The sequence below is a fragment of the Rhipicephalus microplus genome, chromosome 3 (genome assembly GCF_043290135.1).
Source record: "Rhipicephalus microplus isolate Deutch F79 chromosome 3, USDA_Rmic, whole genome shotgun sequence".
Taxonomy (NCBI): Eukaryota; Metazoa; Arthropoda; class Arachnida; order Ixodida; family Ixodidae; genus Rhipicephalus; species Rhipicephalus microplus.
Window position 1 is genome coordinate 259,020,797 of NC_134702.1, and position 17,891 is coordinate 259,038,687.

Consider the following 17,891-nt stretch of genomic DNA (forward strand, 5'->3'; position numbering starts at 1 on the left):
AAATACTATAAATGTCAGAAAAGAATGTACCCTTGTTCCTGACGAAGGCCAGACTCTGGTCGAAACTGTCGAAATAAACGCTTTCCTTGTTACCGTTCTTACAGAGGATCTACTTCACTATATACATCAGAACGCAGCGAGCTCAGTGCTTGCTGCCATATTGAGAAGTGCGTGGCGCCGTCTGTTGCAAGCACGGTGAAGCAACACTCTCAACTGCCAGGCAAGCAGACTCTCTGCAAATCAAATGCGGAACTTCACAACTCGAGTCCAGCTGTAAGCATGTTTTGCGCTGTTCTTGTGCTGGAAGTTTACGCTGATTACGTGGGAAACGTCGAGGAGACCTTCCTCAACAGTCCGGAATGCCTGCAGCACTTGCATCGCAGACTACGGAAGCAGCTTCATCAGATACGCACTATTGTGATTGAAAGAAACGCAAACAACGGAAAGTGTTGATTTCGACTCAGCCGAACTGCGGCGTGCCTTGGCTGTGACAAGGCAGAATTAGTGCTGTAAGCTGGTGTCAACTTAGCGCTAGAATCTGGTTCCAACTTACGCACATGAACTGCATGTGTATCAATTGCTAGTCCTGCCTGGTACTCGGAACACACAGGAGCTTCGAAAGTGCCAGCTAGAACAAGATATATTGAAATGCTACGATGACGCTGGGCGAAAGCACGTGTAGATTCGCCTAGTGACAGTCAAGGCATGTCGCAGTTTGACCGAGTCGAAAGTCGTGCTTTCCGCGCCGTTCAAGTGTCGCGATAGTAGGCCATTTCAGCTGTACTGAACATGCGCGGTTCGTGCATCCACGCGTGTCGTAATACGTGTATCCTATTATTGCCATGCGGCCTGCGAAAGTGTTCGGCAATAGTTTTGTGCCTCATACTACAGGCATATTGCACGCAAATCGCTGTTGTAAAGTGAAACAGCTGGAGTCACTTTTAAATAAACGCAATAAGTGTGCTTATTTGTACACTTCATTGGGCTCGTAGTTTTTCCTGCTGATCGCAATTATATTCTAAGTTGGTGGAGCTCGCCATTTTGCGATGTGGACCGAAACCTGTGCAATCGCAAAACACTGCACTAGCACGATTTCTGCGATGCGCTGTGAACTTCACAAGCAGTGCTTAGCAATCTTTTCCTCTTGCGCTGGTTGTCGTCGCATCAGATGACAGCGCAGTGGTACCCAAATGACATATTATAAGTTGGGCGCAGCGTGAACAGGCGCTTTTTTGCATTCTAAACTTCCAGAGCCACTGCATTTCATGCTAGTGAGGTGCACCTTGGCAGTTGCTAACAAATTATGGCATCTCTGGGAGCGAGAGTATATCGCCGAAGGTGCCTGGGTTCGAGATAGGTGTGCTCTCATCTATATATATAATGCCCGTGCATATATTTGTTTTGAATGTCAACTACTGCCAACACGAACAAGTAAGTGTGTGAAAGCACACAACCTTATTTATTAGAAATCTAATAACATCGATTGGGGAACGAAAAGAAAGACGCACTCATTCAATTATCAAAACTACGATTTGTGTAATTGCAAGATAAACTGGCGCTGGCATAACGCCTTTCTGTAATCAAGTGATCAGCATGTGTGATCACTTGATTAGTATGCGTGATCAATCAAGTGAACTTCAACAGAAGATTTTAGCATGTGCAATAAAGCAGTTCAGCACACAAAAAGCGGGACATCGATGAAGAATGCAACTGCAAAGGCGAAAATCGCCAAGGCTATTTGTGTCGGATAAAGCGTGCCTCGTACCACTGATCGTAAGATAGATTGCTTGTGTATGCACTTCATCGCTATGGCATCATGTTTATGCCCAAGTTTAATGGATTTAGTAAACTTGTGCAAATATTCGAATGCTTCGAATATTCGAACAAATAGTCAAGTATTCGAATTCACGTTGATTCGAATTTAAATTATGAATATTTTGGAAGTATTCGCCATAAACAAATAAAAGTATGTTAGTTGGCCTGTAATGATCGTTTCAATGCAATGTAGGGGTGCTAAACCGTGAAAGCATTTAGCCAGAGAAAATGCTCTTTGCCATGAAGCCCTTCATTAAATTTAAAGGGGCCCTGTAACACCTATTGAACATTGTCAGAAAACACTGCCGATCAGTAGTCAAGGCTACCATGATCACGCGAAGCAATATTATAGTGCAGCACACGGCCTGTAACTCACAATAAATTTTCAAAGCTACAAATTGCTTTCTTCCCTTGGCAAATGACACTATACAAGCTCAAAAATAACTTGTCACAGCCAAGAAGGAATATACGGCTCTGCTCACAGTCATTGGCTAATATGAGCCTGGTGCGTTCGTCGTTACAGGGGCCGCCACAGGAGGCCGCCGCTCTTTCGTGATTATGTGCGCCATCGCACTGAAAAGCTGCGTATTCGAAGAAAAGAAACGTGCTCAAGGTCAGGAAGTGCGTGTGACGTATTTTATTTCGCTGTGTCCTTCTTCCTTGCTTAGCTTCCAGCCATTTCGTCGGAACAAGTAGCGAGAATGCGATTGCAGTGTGCAACAAATTTTTGGAACTCCGCTGTCACAGGTCCCGTTAATTTGGGAGGCGATCGCCGGGCTAATTCCAAGGGCCGATGTATCGGCCCCCCGAACCGCACCACGAAAGCGTGGACAATTTAGAAGTGGTCCTATTTGGCGCGCCAGCGGACGCCGACTGTGGCCCAAAAAACAAGTCAGAGCCGAGAGTTGATAAACAAAACAAAATTATATTCTCAATTAGGGCAGATCAAAACGATACACAAGTATGCACACTCCACAATAGTTGAATACAATATGTCGCCAATCAAACAACGTGCTACACAATACAATCAGCCACAATCGAAACAACGGACACCGACGACAATACGCACTACAATGCAGTCGCATGCATTGAACAACCAAGACTTTTAAAGACTAAAGAGTTAGAAAACCTATTCAGTCCAAAGTTCTTGGAACAAAAGTCTGAATGATACTCTTCCGAGAATCACTCACTCAAAGTCCAGCGTTGTTGTCGTTCCGCTGCCCCCGAAGTTTCTCTTCCAGGAAACCTCGCGTCTTCGATTGGCCGCTCTCCAAGCTCCAAACTTCTTCGCCGGAAACACGTCGGCTTCACACACGCAGCTGTTGCCACGCGTCTTCGCTCGATAGCGGTAGACACACGCTCTTGCCTGTAGCTCGAGCCTTCACCCCTCAGGTGGAAATCCTCTTCTTCTCCTCCTTTGTCACGGAAGACAAAAGGCTTTGCCCACAAGGCGGAACACCCTACGCACTCTGGCGCATATTTTATTCTTCTCCTGCTTTGTCACTAAGGACAAAACCTTCACCGACTACACGGCGGAATACCCTTTGCGCTCTGGCGTTAACTTCCTTCTTCTCCTGCTCTCCCATCTCGGCTGCTCGATGAAATACCTTCCGCGCAAGATTCCAGAAAGTTCTCATCATTTCATCGGCGCGATACGCAGCGAAGGCTGGGGAAAGGGCGAAATGATACGGGGGCCATCCGCGACGGATGACTCAACCCGGCATCACCACGCCCCTTTCCATCGAGAAAATTCCAGGGCTTGCTCGGCCGCCGATGCGAGGAGGTTCGTTGGCGAACCCACACTTCCGAGGGGAGAGGGGCGCGCGCCCGGGGAGTCTTTGGATGCTTGTTTTCTTTTTTTTTTATCGTTGACCTCTTGGCGCTTCGTCGCGAGAATTTGGCGGCGCGCCCTTTTGTGAGCGCTCGGTTTGTGACACTGCCCCCCACTTTAAGAATATTATCTCATAATATTCAAAACCACACAAACGAGCGCGAACAGTCACCACACACCTAAAGACTGTAACATAGTCCGTTTCTCATGGCTCGTCACATTCAGAATAGAACACTCAATACAATTGTACATTGTAATTCAATCTCACAATACATGAAATATAACCACAGGTGCATGAGTACAACACTCCATCACATATTCCAAACAATACAAATGTACAAAGTTCTCTCATTACAAAAATTGTACAATCCTATACATCACGTCACAGCACAAACACTTCGACACTTCTGACACAGGATAACACCCACATTAACACAACATATTGCACTCAGCCCTGCCAAACACAATTCGATTCCACCTCAGCACCTATCCGGTGTACCTTGAGCGGCGCTTGCGCCCTTTCTTGCGGTGCTCGCTCGACCTCTTTTTGTTTTTCCTCGTTCTTTTTCGGCGAGCCTTTCCCAACGACGGTATCTGAGGCGGCGTCTCAGCCGTCGTTGTCACTTCCGACACCATCAACGGGTCATAACGTTCAACGGGTCCTGTCTGTTTAAAAAATTTACCAGCTTGTACATGTCACGGCATTGGGCCTGGCTGGCCGACTCCGTCACCTTTACACTGTCGGTCGGTTGGGGTCGTGCCGACGTAAGTCCAGCTGCCCAGCACGTAAACTTATTCAATACGATGATGTTCTCATTCACTGTCTCTTGCGTCCAGGCTTCACCATGGGCTCGAGTGAAATCCTTCACGCGATTGTTCTCTGCTGTATCTCGCAGTCCCTGTGTCGGCGGGGGCTCCGTCTTCGGGTATTCCCCCAAACATTCTGGATCATTCGGCCCTCGCACCCCGTTGATGTTTCCGATGACGAGGTCAGCAGGGGGGTCGTCATGCATAGAGCCGTAACCTTCCCGCTGAAGTACGGGGTTTCAACCTCAATCTCTGCTTCGGGAAGCATCCGAACCGTACTGTCAATTAGGCAAACCGGTTTCGTTTTGCCTGTTAACTCACTTTCCCATACCAAATTTCTCCGCACGATAACCGTGGAGCTGCCGGTGTCTCTTAACACCGTAATCTTCTTGCCCGCAACTTTTCCAGGCAGCGTTGGCATTCCCTTCGTAACACCGGTTGGCTGTTTTGTCATTACAGCACCCACAGTAGGAAGTTTTTCTCCATTTTTCAACTCTACGAATCTGTCGGTGATGGCATTATCATCGGATTTCGGTGCTGCTAGCACACAGGATACCTGGTGAGTTTGACTCGCTCCGTTACGACATGCGTCTGCTTTATGCCCAGTCTGACCACACTTGAAATATTTTACTACCGTAGGGCTCGTAAAGTTAGTACGACAGTTGTTCGCGCGATGACCCACTCGATTACAAAGAAAACATCGCGGAACACTCTACGGTGCACGCTTTTTTTGTTCGGGTGCCGGATGTTTCGAATCTTCGGGACACTCCTTCTTGGCCTTGGCCAAATTAGTGCCACCTTGCGCTTCCAAGAATTGATTCGCTAATTCAAGCATGTCTTCAAGTGACTTAGCTCTCCTCTCTTTCAAGTACAGCGACAGGCTTGGGTGGCAACTAGTAAGAAATTGTTCTCTAATTAGGAGCTCTTTAAGTTCTTCGTACTCCTGCGCTGTCCCTGAAAGTTCAATCCATCTGTCGAAATAATGGCAAAGTCGGGCGGCATACTGCGTAGCCGTCTCACCATCAGCTGGCTTTCCTGTCCGAAACCTGTCCCGGAATCCTTCCACAGTAAATCTAAATCGCTTCAGCAAAGCTGCTTTCACCTTTGCATAGTTGTCTGCATCGGTCGGCGTCAGCCTACCGTACACACTGAGCGCTTCACCACTCAAGCAAGTACTCAAAGCAGTTGCCCATTGATGTTCCGGCCAATTCTGGCTCCTTGCAATTGTCTCAAATCTGTGAAGGTACGCGTCAAGGTCGTCCTTCTTTTCATCAAACGCTACGAGCAGCTTGCTTGGGTTCAAGCGGAAGCCGTGATCTTCCCGTTCGCTGCTTTCAACTCTAGCTTGGACGGGAGTTTCACTTCGCTGTTGCAAACGGAGCCGCTCGAGTTCCATCTTGTGCTGCTGCTGCCGTTCCCTTTCCTCTCTTTCTTCTTTCGCCCTCTCAGCTGCCAGTCTTTCTCTCTCCAGCTCCAACTTCAATTGCTGCTCTCTTTCTTCTCTCGCCCTTTCGGCTGCCATCTTTTCTCTCTCCAGCTCCAACTTCAATTGCTGCTCTCTTTCTTCTTTTGCTCTCTCAGCGGCCAACCTCTCTCTCTCCAACTCAGCTGCTTTTTCTTCCTTGGCTCTCTCAGCTGCCAACCTCTCTCTCTCCAACTCAGCTGATTTTTCTTCCTTGGCTCTCTCTGCTGCCAACCTCTCTCTCCACCGCCTCTTTCTCCTTCTGGCTTACCCACTTCCGTAGTTCAGCGCCAGAAAGACCCATCTTCTCACTAAGAGCGACTAACTTTTCGAGATCCATTGTGTCTCGCAAATAAAACCTTGCTGCGTGCAAAAAATATCTGCCTAAATCAGTATATCAGAACACTTTCTGCACTCGTTAATGAGAACACTGAACAACACACAAAATCGTTCCGATAGCACTATCAACAATTCGAGGCTCTTTCTCACTACTTTGGACACACTGTGCACCAAAAGGTCCTGTTGCGGACGCGAGATTAATTGTCACAGGTCCCGTTAATTTGGAAGGCGATCGCCAGGCTAATTCCAAGGGCCGAAGTATCGGCCCCCCGAACCGCACCACGAAAGCGTGGACAATTTAGAAGTGGTCCTATTTGGTGCGCCAGCGGACGCCGGCTGTGGCCCTAAGAACAAGTCAGAGCCGAAAGTTGATAAAAAACAAAACAAAATTATATTCTCAATTATGGCAGATCAAAACGATACACAAGTATGCACACTCCACAATAGTTGAATACAATATGTCGCCAATCAAACAACGTACTACACAATACAATCAGCCACAATCGAAACAAGGGACACCGACGACAATACACACTACAATGCAGTCGCATGCATTGAACAACCAAGACACTTAAAGACTAAAGAGTTAGAAAACTTATTCAGTCCAAAGTTCTTGGAACAAAAGTCTGAATGATACTCTTCCGAGAATCACTCACTCAAAGTCCAGCGTTGTTGTAGTTCCGCTGCCCCCGAAGTTTGTCTTCCAGGAAACCTCGCGTCTTCAATTGGCCGCTCTCCAAGCTCCAAACTTCTTCGCCGGAAACACGTCGGCTTCACACACGCAGCTGTTGCCACGCGTCTTCGCTCGATAGCGGTAGACATACGCTCTTGCCTGTAGCTCGAGCCTTCACCCCTCAGGTGGAAATCCTCTTCTTCTCCTCCTTTGTCACGAAGACAAAAGGCTTCGCCCACAAGGCGGAACAGGAACACCCTATGCACTCTGGCGCATATTTTCTTCTTCTCCTGCTTTGTCACTAAGGACAAAACCTTCACCGACTACACGGCAGAATACCCTATGCGCTCTGGCGTTAACCTCCTTCTTCTCCTGATCTACCATCTCGGCTGCTCGATAAAATACCTTCCGAGCGAGATTCCAGAAAGTTCTCATCATTTCGTCGGCGCGATACGCAGCGAAGGCTGGGGAAAGCGCGAGACGATACGGGGGCCGTCCGCGACGGATGACTCAACCCGGCATCACCATGCCCCTTTCTATCGAGAAAATTCCAGGGCTGGCTCGGCCGCCGTTTCGAGGTGGTTCGTCGGCGAACCCACGCTTCCGAGGGGAGAGGGGCGCGCGCCCGGGGTGTCTTTAGATGCTTGTTTTTTTTTTATCGTTGACCTCTCGGCGCTTCCTTGCGAGAATTTGGCGGCGCGCCCTTTTTTGAGCGCTCGGTTTGTGACATCCGCTCGTACTAGACTTATTCTAGAAACTTTGTGGCAGTAAGTTTGTAGGCAACAAGCATGTTTACTAGCTCCATGGCTACTTGAAAAAGTGCTGCAGGGTTTTTTAAAGGAACATGTTACCTTCAAATCAATTCTTCATTTTATTAAGCTTGTTATGACGGCTTATATGCTCAAAGTATAATAAATTTTAAACGTTAAGTATTTTATAGGTTATCACTCGCATCCTGCCAAAACTACTACTCAAGGTTGTCTCGACCTCCTTTGAATGAAAAAAATGGCATTTGCATAGAGGCCCTATTTCAATTTAAAAGAAATACTGTGCAGGTTAGTTAGGTCATGATAAATATTATCTTTCATTATATGTCATACATACCATTCTAATTCGATTCAAAATTATTCGATCAAAATCACTATTCACTTTGAATTCGCTTTGAACCTAAAAATCGCTATTCACACAAGCCTAGCATTGAAGCGTTACAGAACGCTCGTCGGAGTGCTGGCCTTGAACTCGATGTTATGCGATGCTCGTTTGCACTTAAAATGCCAGATGCAGTACACTGAAATAACTGTGTAACGAGGGTAGAGGGCATGGAGCTCGAGGATAGAAAAAGAAGAAGACTTGCTGTGATCGCAGGCTTGCGTTCAGTTAACCCTTGCGCTAAATAAAGCTCTCCTTCGCCGAGTTCGCCTGCTTGTTCAACAACCCGTTTCAAGTGGTGGAAGTGCTGGGCACATCTGGTCCTCACCCTGGAACTTCGCAGCCGCACACTCCAACGACCTCCTACAATGACTGATCCGGGGCCATCTCATGCTGCTACTTCAGATCTCGCACCTGTGCCTGTCTTCTGCGCTGGCGCTCTCCGGCAGCGCGACCCCCCCATATTTGGTGGCACAGAGGACCGAGATGTGGACAACTGGATTGCCGAGTATGAACTGGTGAGCGCCGTCAATAAGTGGAACGCAGCCGATAAGCTCACAAATGTGAGTTTTTACCTGACCGACGTGGCAAAACTATGGTACAGAAATCATCAAAGTGATTTCAGTACCTGGTCGGAATTGGCGAAAACCCTCGCGGAAGTCTTTGGCCGTCCTGCTGTCCGCCGCCTTCGTGCTGAACAGCGCTTGTCGGGCAGAGTACAGAGAGCAGATGAAACTTTCACGAGCTACATCAAAGATGTGCTTTTTCTCTGCAAGCTCGTCGATTCGACTCTGGACGAGGCAGGCAAGATCAAGAACATCATGAAAGGAATCGACGACGGTGCATTCCAAATGCTAACTGCAAAGAGTCCCCAGACGGTCGCCGAGGTGATTCAGCTCTGTCAAAGCTATGATGAGCTGCGTAGGCAGCGCGCTTCTACACGTTGCGCTGCTCAAGACACCGCGGACATCTCATCCCTCGACTATCGCCATGACACCGCCGACCACTCTGCGTTGATGCCAGTCATAAAGCAATTCATACGCGAGGAGGTCGCTCGGCAGCTATCTATAATCACAAGAACTACCGAGCCGATGGCACCCTTGTCGCCTTCACTTCGCCAGGTCATTCGATCGCAAGTTGCCGAAGCATTGCCGCCGACTCAGGCTCCCCCAACTGTTACCGCACCACTAACGTATGCAGCCGCAGTTGCTCAACCACGTGCGCCAGCGTCTCCGGCCATCTACGAAGCTACTCGCCACGTTTATTCGTCGACCCCACCTTCTCGCTCGCTGACCGTCCCATCTCCGGCTGTATATGAAACAGGTCAAAACGTTTATATGACGCCGCCGCCTGCACGACCATTTACGGTACCTTGTTCAGCGAACAGTGCCCTCATCGTCAGCCAATGGCGCACTCCAGATAATCGGCCGATATGTTTTTCATGTGGCATCCCAGGCCACGTAGCTCGTCACTGCCGTCGTCGCAGCTTCCCTTCTCACGACTTTGCGGGGGCCTCGCATTACATGCCCACCATGCCCACTCAGCCGCGATATCCCGTTCCTGCCAATCCACCTCTAGACGTACGTCCCGGTCGCCGACCATCCGGCGCAAGCCGTTCACCTTCTCCTTGTCGTCGATCTATTTCTCCGATGTTACGTCGCAACAGCCCACCGCGAGGGGAAAACTGACGGGCGCAGTTCCGGAGGCAAGAACTGCGTTGGCAGCGAAAATTTTAAGACCTAACTGCTGTCCCCCGAACGAAATCGAACTCTATATTGATGGAATTAAGGTGCACGGACTTGTTGACACTGGAGCTGCCGTATCTGTAATTAGCGAGAAACTGTGCCGAAACTTGAAGAAAGTGACCACACAACTTACCGACCTATCTTTGCAGACAGCTACGTCCCATCATATTCAGCCTTCAGCTTTGTGCACCGCACGAGTCGTCATTCAAGGTGCGATGTACGTCGTCACATTTGTAGTTTTATTCCGTTCTTCGCATGACGTTATCCTAGGGTGGGACTTTCTTTCGTCAAATTCTGCTTTGGTCGACTGTGCTCGTTCTGAACTCGCGTTGTCTGTGCCGTGCTATGACCCCGACGATGGTGCTTCGTGTAGAGTGTTTGCTGCTTCTGACGTTGACATTGCGCCTTTCTCAGCTGTTGTTGTCTCGGTGTCGTGTGCCTCCCCTCCGAAATCGCCTGTGTTGTTTATGCCATCGGTCCCATCGGCGTGCCGTCGAAATATCATGCTTCCGTTTGCTGTCGTCATTTTTCGCAATGGTCACGCTGCCATTTATGTGTGCAATCCGTCGCACAGCCCGTCATCCCTACTACGTGGAGAATGCCTGGGAAGCTACGAACTTTACGAGTGCATTCTTCCGGCTACTATACCCGATTCTGCGGTTTCGCTCCCAATTGGTGCTGTCACTCCTACCAACGCGCCTAATGATGCTCTGGACGTATTCTCGGATGCCATCGACTCTGAACTCGCACCAACTCAGCGCGAAGAGATTATAAATCTTCTTCTCCGCTTTCGTTCTTCATTCGATCGTGACCAGTCAGGCTTAAGCCGAACCTCTGCGGTCGTTCACCGTATTGACACCGGTCAACAAGCCCCGCTAAGGCAGCGTCCGTACCGTGTGTCATCTGCTGAACGCCGTGTCATCGACGAACAAGTGGACGACATGTTGAAAGGTGGCATCATCGAGCCCTCCAACAGTCCCTGGGCTTCACCGGTTGTTCTCGTCAGGAAAAAAGACGGATCCATCCGGTTCTGCGTTGACTACCGCCGACTCAACAAGATAACGCGCAAAGACGTATACCCTCTGCCGCGCATCGATGATGCTTTGGACTGCCTACAAGGAGCAGAGTTCTTTTCTTCATTAGATTTACGCTCTGGCTACTGGCAGGTGCCCATGGCAGAGGGTGACCGCCCGAAGACAGCCTTTGTAACACCGGATGGACTATATGAATTCACCGTTATGCCCTTTGGCCTCTGCAATGCGCCTGCCACTTTCGAAAGGATGATGGATACCGTCTTGCGAGGTCTGAAATGGAAAACGTGCCTCTGTTGTTTGGATGACATTGTGGTATTTTCAAGCGACTTTGCGGCCCACCTCAGCCGCCTCGAGCAAGTTCTTACGTGCCTTTCTACGGCGAGACTTCAACTTAACTTGAAGAAATGCCACTTCGGCGCTCGCAAGCTTGTAATTCTAGGCCACGTGGTTTCTAAGGACGGCATTCTCCCGGACCCTACGAAACTTAATGCAGTCGCGGCGTTCCCAAAGCCAACCACCATCAAAGAGCTTCGAAGCTTCATCGGCCTATGTTTTTACTTCCGGCGCTACGTCCGCAATTTCGCCTCCATTATCGCCCTCTTGACCAATCTTCTTGCCAGAAGTTCTGACTTGTCAGCGTGGTCGCAGGCGTGTGATGATGCATTTCAGGAACTCCGACAGCTCCTCACCACGCCTCCCATACTCCGACATTTCGATCCGTCTGCTCCAACGGAGCTTCATACGGACGCTAGTGGTGTCGGGCTAGGGGCAATACTGGCCCAACGCAAGGAGGGCTTTGACGAGTACGTCGTTGCCTATGCCAGCCGCACCCTCAGTAAGGCCGAGAAGAATTACAGTGTAACTGAAAAGGAGTGTCTCGCCATTATTTGGGCAATCGGAAAATTTCGGCCTTATTTATATGGACGTCCGTTTGATATTGTAACAGACCACCATGCGCTTTGCTGGTTATCTTCACTAAAAGATCCTAATGGTCGGCTCGCTCGTTGGGCATTGCGGTTACAGGAGTTGGATATCCGTGTTATCTACCGTTCTGGCCGGAAGCATTCCGACGCCGATGCCCTGTCACGTTCGCCATTGGCTTCAGAGCCTGTCGGCTCGCCTATCTCCACTAGTGCTGCCTTGGCCATCAGCATCTCGGACATGCCTTCCGAGCAATGCAAAGATGCTTGGATTTCATCTCTTTTGGACTTTCTCTCAAACCGGACGCCCGCTCCAGTTTCCAGGACGCTTCGCCGTCAAGCAGGACACTTCGCTATTCGGGATAACCTGCTTTACCGCCGAAACTACAGCTCGATCGGCCGTAAGTGGTTGCTCGTGATCCCCCGACATCTGCGCTCTGACATCTGTGCCACGTTCCACGATGATCCGCAATGTGGCCACGCTGGCGTGTTAAAAACATACACCCGCTTGCAGCTGCGGTACTACTGGCGCTGTATGTACCGTTTCATTCGCGTTACGTAAGGTCTTGCCTTACGTGCCAGCGACGCAAAATGCCCACTCAACATGCCACAGGTCCCTTGCAGCTGTTGCCATGTCCAGCACGAGCTTTCGATCGTGTCGGAATCGACCTTTACGGTCCGCTTCCCTATACTTCGAGTAGCAACCGCTGGGTCATTGTCGCTATCGACCACCTAACGCGGTACGCTGAAACAGCTGCGTTACCTTCTGCTACCGCAAAAGATGTTGCGTGTTTTATACTGCAAAACCTGGTTTTAATGCATGGAGCACCTCGGGAGTTACTAAGCGACCGTGGCCGCGTTTTTCTCTCCGATGCCATCAAAGCGTTGTTGAGCGAGTGTCGCATCATACACCGCACTACCACAGCCTATCACCCGCAAACTAATGGGATGACAGAGCGTTTTAATCGTACACTTGGGGATATGCTGGCCAAGTACGCTTCATCCGACCAGTCCAATTGGGATAGCATACTCCCTTTTGTGACATATGCTTACAACACTGCAACGCAAAGCACCACTGGATTTTCGCCTTTCTTCCTTCTTTATGGACGCGAGCCATCATCAACAATGGATACCATTCTTCCTTATCGACCGGACCCTTCAGAGATGACTACCGTTTCTAGAGCAGCAGCACACGCTGAAGAATGTCGGAAGCTTGCTCGTGCGTTCACGTCACACGACCAGATGCGCCAAAAACATCGCCACGACGCGTCAACCACGCATATGAGCTTTTCTTCGAACTCACTGGTGTGGCTATGGATTCCTTCTACTACTCCAGGACTCTCCCACAAGCTTTCGTCCAGGTACCATGGCCCTTATCGAGTTGTGCGCCAAACATCCCCTGTCAACTACCTTGTCGAGCCGCTAGATGCATCTCCGGACAAGCGCCGTCGGGGAAAAGAAATTGTACACATCTCTCGGCTCAAGCCATACCATGACCCTTCTGTCTACACCTGTCCTTAGGTCGCCAGGATGGCTCCCTCATCGGCCGGGGGTGATTGTAACGAGGGTAGTGGGCATGCAGCTCGAGGATAGAAAAAGAAGAAGACTTGCTGTGATCGCAGGCTTGCGTTCAGTTAACCCTTGCGCTAAATAAAGCTCTCCTTCGCCGAGTTCGCCTGCTTGTTCAACAACCCGTTTCAACTGAAATATTTTTCTCATTGTACCAGCAGTTTATTTTGATGAACTTCCTACATTTATGAAGTGAGGTTGAATTGATGGTACAAGCTTGCCAGGTCATTGATTCTCAGGAAACCGCGCCTCAAGATGAACGAAGGAGGAGGCCTATGTATGTTTGCTTTCGGATGGTTCGTTTTGAACTATTCATTTATGGCCGGTGCGTTGATGGGGGCTTTTTTTGTGGCACCGCCTGGGCAAAGTCTGATGTCTTTCGCGCCAAAGGGTAGCACAAAAAAACATGAGGGTGCACGGGCACTTATCGGGTGTCATGTGAGCGACCACGACATGCGCGGAGTTATATTATTTGTTGGCTCTACTTTTTACATAACTTCTTTAGCTTTGCACCTGATGTGTGAAGTAGCATTTGCCGCCTTAAGAAGCTGTTAGACATTAGCATTGCAAGCAATTCTTCCAGTAAGCGCAAATGAATTACTCGTACCAAACGAGTCTGAAAAACTTGAAGGGGCCAAACAGTTCTGCAAGCAATTAGACACAACAAAATGGCATGTGCCTTTCTTTCCAAAAGAATAGGCATTTTAGGTAGACTAAGGCACCTTGTTCAAAAAATATCAACCTACAAGTTGAATACGCTCTAGTGCCGGCAACCTGTGGGCCGCATGTGGCCTACAAAGCAGTGTTATAAGGCCCCAGTTCGACACCAAAACCTTCCCTCCCCTTTCCTGCTTTCGCTTCCTATTTCAAGGCCTACATGATGTTTTCGACCTCAAGTGTGGCTAGACATTGCTTTCATTACGCATTGTGCCTCACTTTCAGACTGAGCTTAAGTTAGCAAAAATATAGCCTAAATTTCGGCAGTATTGCTTATTATTCTCACGTTGGATTCCTTAGCCCACAAAGTATCCTCCTCTCAAGATTCGCCCGTGCTGCCTTGTCGGCTTCATTCCAACTTGGCCGCCTAGCTGAAAAGGCTGCCTACCCCTGCTCTAGTGCATTCACGACAAACGTACTGTTTCTTGGTGCACAGACTGTCACAAACTGAATTAGTTCTTCTCCAGTCCTTTAATCCTTTAAAAGTGTGCAATCTTTGTCACTACACTATACCACTAAGCACCTGTCATTTGTGTATTCTCTGCTATTCGTTTTGATGAGACTCTTTATTACGTAATGCTAAGTCTACGTACAGTTATAGTGCAGTAGCTCGGTTTCCCTGTTTTTTTGCGGCTGCTCTCTGTATTCATGTTTGTCTTCTGAAGGGAGACTCGGAAAGGGCGTGGTAAAACACGACAATCGAGGCTTTAGTTGCAAAGTAGTGTTTGTGTGAAGGTTTGTTTTTAATATTATTTTTTTTCAGGATGCTGAACCTTCCCTAACAAGCTGGCAAGATTACCACGGTTGCACGCCTCTTCATCTTGCTGTGGCTTCTGGCTCTATGGCTGTTATTGATTTACTGGTTAGTGTGACCCCTTTGCCCTAGCATAAAAGAACTTCAATGCTTTTGCGGTTTGAAGCAATTTTGTGCTGTGAAAGAATACTTAAGCAGACTCTTGTAGATGTTTGCTACGATTAACAATAGGGCAAAAGAAGATGCATTCTCCTGGTGTGAACAAATTGCCCAACTTGTGGGAAGTTTTCTGTGCTTGCATGCTTGATATTTGGCATTTCATCATTGTATTTTCGGATGGACCAAATCGGTAGTCAGCACTGATCAATTCACACGAATAGCCCCGCCGGGGTGGTCTAGTTGCTAAGGTACTCGGCTGCTGACCCGCAGGTCGCGGGTTCGAATCTCGGCTGCGACGGCTGCATTTTCGATGGAGGCGGAAATGTTGTAGGCCCGTGTACTCAGATTCGGTTGCACGTAAAGAACCCCAGGTGGTCGAAATTTCCGGAGCCCTCCACTACGGCGTTTCTCATAATCATATGGTGGTTTTGGGACATTAAACCCCACATATCATCAATCAAATCAATTCACAGGAACTATTCTCACTGATTAGGAATGTGCTTCCTGACTGTGTCATCAATGAAAAAGGTTCTTTATAAATTATGTAGTCATAAATAAACTACGGAATGCAAAATGCTGTGCAAGAAAAATACAAGGGCAGAAGGAGAGACTAGCATAGGCGCCCCCCTTAGGTCCGCGTGCTTTTCCCACAGTGTCTTTCGTTCATAATGCTACACGAACTTGCCTTGAAATTACGGTTCTTTTAAAGTTTATTGTCTTTTTGTTGTTCTTTAAGAGTTTACTATGCTTACCACTTCTTGCAACCTGTACTTAGTATTGCCACGCGCATTAGTTATTTTCTTCGGCTTCAGGGCAAACAGCTCACTGACGAAGGAATAGTCGGCGCCAGTGTGGATGAGAGCAGTTACGTTGTGGCCATTGATGAGAACGTCAAAATGACTTGTTTGTCGTCTTGCGTTGCTGTTGAGTCAGAGGTCACGGTGTTGGATTATGGCTACGTTGCTTTGCTCTGCTGCTTCTACTTTGCGTCGTTAGGTATTCTGGCCGTGAAGTTTCGATGTTGGAGCTGCGTTTGGGGTGTAGCAGGTTCTTGAGGCTTCGTCGTGTCGTGGTTGTCGACGGTGGCGGCGGAGGAATTTTAGTAGTTCGTTGTACAGCAACTGCACCTCCATTGATTGCTGCCCTTATTTTTTCGAGAAAGGGCTCGGAAATCAGCTGCAAGCAGGGCTGGCATACTGCCTGTGATGTGTAGCGGCCTGGCAACGGCAAACGGTAAAGTCATCGGTGTGTCAACAGCACTTTTGCGAGGCGACACACCGGCGATGTCGTGCGAGCGATCACTCCGCTGTGGGCACGGCGGATTGACCTTGAAACCACGCAGCTCCACCTGGCGGTACTGACAGCCACGGTAAGCCTGGCCAGCTTCGCAGTGGTGGCAGAGATGTCGGTGGTTCGGGCATGCCGCCCATCGGTTTTTTTCGAAGCGTTGCGCTGGCTGGCGGTCGGACAGTAAGGCAGCTGTAGCGGGGGTGTGTGGCGGCGAAACTGTGATGGTGCGGCCTCTTGATGTGGACGTGGAACGTAGCGTAGCGCTGCAGCAGCGTAGCTTATAGCCACCAGCTGCGCGGCTCCACTTGCTGAGGAACGCCCAGGGATTGCTGGATCTCGTGGCCCACAAGTCTGCAGTAGAATCCACTGGAGGCGTGGACGGAGGCAGGAATTTTCACAGCTCTTCCTGCACGATCGCTCTGATGATTCCACGCAGGTCGGCAAAGCAGAGCCTTGGGATATCGGTGAACTGCAGCATCGACTAGTGTACTGGTGGTTGCGCATGTTCAGGGTCTTCTCGGTAGTGGTCGCTTCTGAGACAAGCTCTTGTACACTCTTCAATGGCTTTCGCGCCAGCCCCACAAATAGTTCCTGTTTAGGCCCGCACATGAGGAGGCGAAGTTTCTTGTCTACAGGCATTTCGGGGTCTGTATGATGTATGATGGAAGAGTAGTCATTTCTTCCATTAAGAGCTTGACGGTTTCGTTGGGTCTCAAGATGAGTTTTGGCCTTCTTTTTGCGGACAACGCTGGCGAGGATAGCGAAGAACCTAGTTCGGAAAATTATCACAATTATTTATCTACAGTCTGCAGACGGGTTTGTACGTGGCTTGCCCTACGAGTGCGACCGAGAAGAAAGTCCCGCCAAGCTGAAACGCGCAAAGATGCGGCGACCTGACGTGGCGTAGAAAAGGCCCTCGAGTCAGTTTGCCATGGGCACGGGCTTATTAATCCAAGATGCAGCGCAGTGCGAGAGACGCGAGAGGGTAAACACTGTTCCACGGCTTCATGAAGGCACCATTGTGTGATTCTACCAAAGGGTAATCGGAATGAAAGGGCCTAAGCAAGGGGCACAGAGCATTACATCTCAAGTTAAGAGGAAAGTCCTGCGGGCTTCATTTCAGCATAGAGAACACCCCCTGCAGTTGTGCCTCATGTCAGCCTTCATTGCTCTGTCATCTGTTGTTGTAAAGCTTACTTCACCGCATGCGCCTTCCATTTTTTTTTGTTTATTTTGCTGTTGCTCCTTTCACTGTAAAAATTGTCTACTACACCTGGGGTCCCTAATTATGTGAAAATCTTTGATGAGGTATACGATAACAAGAAAAATATTTCTGTGCTCCAATATGGCAATTGCGCTGAGGGATAAGCGGGACCATTTGTAGGGGATCGTTCTGATGTAGGTAAAGTTATTGAGCAAGTGTGCGAAAACATTTGTTGACTAAGTTCACCTGTACGAAAAAAACAGAAAACAGGAAAATGGAAAATTAACAGAAAATGGGGAATGTATCAAGCTTTTTTGATTGGTCAGTCCTATCGTTCTCAATAAGAGGCAAATTCACAAGCTATCATAGAAGGTTGACCTAAATTCAACGCCATGGCAACACTGCAACCACCATTCGAAAGCA

The 17,891-nt window shown here is 48.9% G+C and overlaps 1 protein-coding gene across 14 annotated transcripts in view; it reads left to right on the forward strand.

Moving 5' to 3' along the window:
• The window catches only part of LOC119178128 (uncharacterized), a 435,306-nt gene that overhangs the window by 115,746 nt on the left and 301,669 nt on the right, over window positions 1-17,891 (forward strand). For all 14 annotated transcript variants that reach the window (XR_012894531.1, XM_075890939.1, XM_075890937.1 and 11 more), the window contains one exon: window positions 14,825-14,923. Coding sequence is in view for 13 of the 14 variants with exons in the window: in XM_075890939.1 (XP_075747054.1) it covers window positions 14,825-14,923 (99 nt within the window). In the remaining variant the exon portion in view is untranslated. The remainder of the gene's footprint in view (window positions 1-14,824; window positions 14,924-17,891) is intronic.